This window comes from Lipotes vexillifer, unplaced genomic scaffold (assembly GCF_000442215.2).
Source record: "Lipotes vexillifer unplaced genomic scaffold, Lipotes_vexillifer_v1.1 scaffold471, whole genome shotgun sequence".
Classification (NCBI taxonomy): domain Eukaryota; kingdom Metazoa; phylum Chordata; class Mammalia; order Artiodactyla; family Lipotidae; genus Lipotes; species Lipotes vexillifer.
The window spans coordinates 1,407,273-1,410,339 of record NW_006780162.1 but is presented as its reverse complement, the minus strand read 5'-3'; the positions used below and the strand labels follow the sequence as shown (position 1 = coordinate 1,410,339).

General features: G+C 42.9%; 1 protein-coding gene across 1 annotated transcript in view; it reads left to right on the top strand.

The window, feature by feature from the left end:
- PID1 (phosphotyrosine interaction domain containing 1) overlaps window positions 1-2,557 on the top strand; it is a 262,811-nt gene extending 260,254 nt beyond the window's left edge. The window contains exon 3 of the mRNA XM_007453260.1: window positions 406-2,557. Within this exon, the coding sequence (XP_007453322.1) occupies window positions 406-882 (477 nt within the window). The 3' untranslated portion in view covers window positions 883-2,557. The remainder of the gene's footprint in view (window positions 1-405) is intronic.
- Window positions 2,558-3,067: the final 510 nt, after the last annotated feature.

The following is a 3,067-nucleotide window of genomic DNA, read 5'->3' as shown; positions in this document are numbered from 1 at the left end:
CAACATCCTTTTGACTCCTTCTTATCATTAAATTCTGCGTGTGTTTGGTTGAAAATAAACTTCAAGTGGATTTATGGTGTCAAAGAAATGCCAAATTTGGAAAAGATCATAATCATGCATTCTAACTTGAGTTTAAAAGGGGGCTGAAGGAGGGAGAGTAGGTCTCTAAAACTCTAATTTTTAAAGTTTAACCCTATTTTTAAATTTCAGTACCTTTGCCAAGGGGTCAACTTGTTAGGGAGAAAAAATGTAAATTCTGATGACAGTTATTCTTTTAAGGAGCAAGAAAGATGTCTCTCCATCCTTCCAGGGTGACGCCATGATTGTTTGAGAACATCAGTGAACAACTAGAACGAAGAGCCTACTGCTGACCTCTTCCTTTTTCTTCCTCTCTTACTTCTGCAGGTGACCTATCTGGGTAAGGTCCCCACCACAGGCATGCAGTTTTTGTCAGGCTGCACAGAAAAGCCAGTCATCGAGCTCTGGAAAAAGCACACGCTAGCCCGAGAAGACATCTTTCCAGCCAATGCCCTCCTGGAAATCCGACCGTTCCAAGTGTGGCTCCATCACCTCGACCACAAAGGGGAGGCCACGGTGCACATGGATACCTTCCAGGTGGCCCGCATTGCCTACTGCACCGCCGACCACAACGTGAGCCCTGACATCTTCGCCTGGGTTTACAGGGAGATTAATGACGACCTGTCCTACCAGATGGACTGCCACGCTGTCGCGTGCGACAGCAAGCTGGAGGCCAAGAAGCTGGCCCACGCCATGATGGAGGCCTTCAAGAAGACTTTCCACAGTATGAAGAGCGACGGCCGGATCCACAGGAACAGCTCCTCGGAAGAGGTGTCCCAGGAATTGGAATCCGATGACGGCTGAGTGAACTGAGGATGCTTCAGCAAAGGCAGCATTGGTCAAGGCATTCAAGACGAGCGATGAATAAGCAATGATTCAAATTTGGGATGAAAAGACTGCCAAATTATTGGCTGACCAAGCTTTTTAAATTCAGAAGAGCAATTCTAAATCTAAAGAAATGTATTATTAAAGTAATTACATTGAAATCTGCTGCTGCTGTGACTATGAGGAAGGTGGGAGTGTGGCTGGGGAGGAAAGTTCTAGACTCTGGTCTTTTTTTTTTTTTTTTTTTCTCATTTTCCAATGCCTCCCTGTAGGAGCTCTCCATGCCGATTTTCAGCGCTCTCAGGCAAATACACTGCGGCTGTTTATTTGATGGACCATCCCAACTTGCCTTATGAAACCCAACAAGAATGTTAGATGCCCCTATAGGATCCCTAGTTGTCTGGGGAGGTGGTGAGTGCTGTTGCTGGCGAGGAGGCCTCTGGACTAAAGGAACACCTCAGGCTGATCCTGAGAGCTCCTCTCCCCTGGCTGGCTTCAGATTCTCTCCTCAGTAAGCAAATCAGCACAGCCGTTATTGAGCTTTACAACTAACAACCTGATAGTTGGCAGTTAATTCACAGTTAAAGGTAATGCTTTTATTACATAAGTATATCAAGTAGTACCCTCTTATTGTATTCACTTCATCTATCTCCTTAGAATACTTGCAACTACTAATAGCCCCTTTCCTCCGCCTGACCCATCCTCCCTCTCTGCCCTTCCAGTCTGCGCCACCATCCCTACAGAGATGCAGCCTCACCCTACACTGCAGGACACCAAAAGGGAAGAAAATAACCAAGCAGATGAAAGAAACACTCAAACAAAGCGGGAGTTTCAAACTACCACCACCACCACAGTTAGGTTGGAAAAAGGGAATGAGTTATCAGCGACTGAACAAGCTCCTTGTGGGCTGTCCTTTCTTCAACCCCGATTTATGGTAACTTATTTAGTTGATGGTCCTTTCTGATGAACCTTTCATGGCAAGCTTCAAATCTGAGTTGGTATCACTAAGGAATCTTTGACCCATCACTCAACACTACACTCGATTAGGAAACAAATGATATAAACCAGACTTATCTAGAGAACCTCTGTCCACTCTAAAGGGAAATCTGACCTTCTTATCTTCCAATTGGATTGATCTCTTAGGGTCAGAGTTGCCAGTTTGTTCGGTATTTCTAATGAGAAATTCTCACTAAGAGCCTGAGTTTTCTCAGTTTGATGGATCTTTAAATATCATAAACGCAAAGAGTCAATATTGAATGACATTGAAAGTATTGGCTAAAATCCATGCATTTAAGGCCGAGAGCAGATGACTAGTTTTCCAGGCACTGCTCCTTTCTGAAAGTCTGTTTTGAATCCTGGTAATAATTTTAGGGGCACTAGGACACCTTACAGAAGCCTTAAATGAGAGTTTATTGAATCCAGAGAGCAGTGGTGTCGGCGTTTTGGTCTGTGTATCTGTGTGTCCATGTATGCGTTTGTGTGTGTGTACGTGTGCCCCCGAGTGTGGGTCCAGTCTTAAGGCATGTAGAATAAGCATGGAGTCATATTGAGGGGGATGCACCTCTTGGAGATAAGCTTGCTGCTTCACAACAAATGTAAACTACTCTTTAGCATAAATGCATTCATTCTTCAATAAAAAATATGTTTGCATTAATAAAGTTGAGGAGTTTCATATTTTATATGTCGTCCCTTTATTAAGTAAAGAAAACCTGAAGGACAAAATAGATCAGATTGAATAAATAGGGAATTCTCTCTAAAAATATGTTAAAACTTGGTCATCAATAACCCGTTCCTTGACGGTGTTAAAAAAAAAATCTTGTTTTATTTTCTAATGCTCTATTTATATGTAAAAATGACTGCCCCTCCATTGAGATGGTAACGCGTCAATAATTGAAAGTTATTTAGTGTGATGGGCTTATTTCAGAGGTGAGTCTTCTGGAATATTTTACAAATGATGGCTATTTATAAAATCTCATGTGCCTCTTGGGAGAACCTGCACTGAAATCGGGGAAGGTAAACAGTGAGTCCTTCTGACAGAACTGGTTAAAAATGTCTCCTTCAGGCCATGATTTCTCAGAACAGCCCCATTAATCAAGCAAGGCAGGTGGCAATGGAGCCTGTGTGTCTTGAGCAATGCTCTTCATGGAATCAGTACCAAATATAA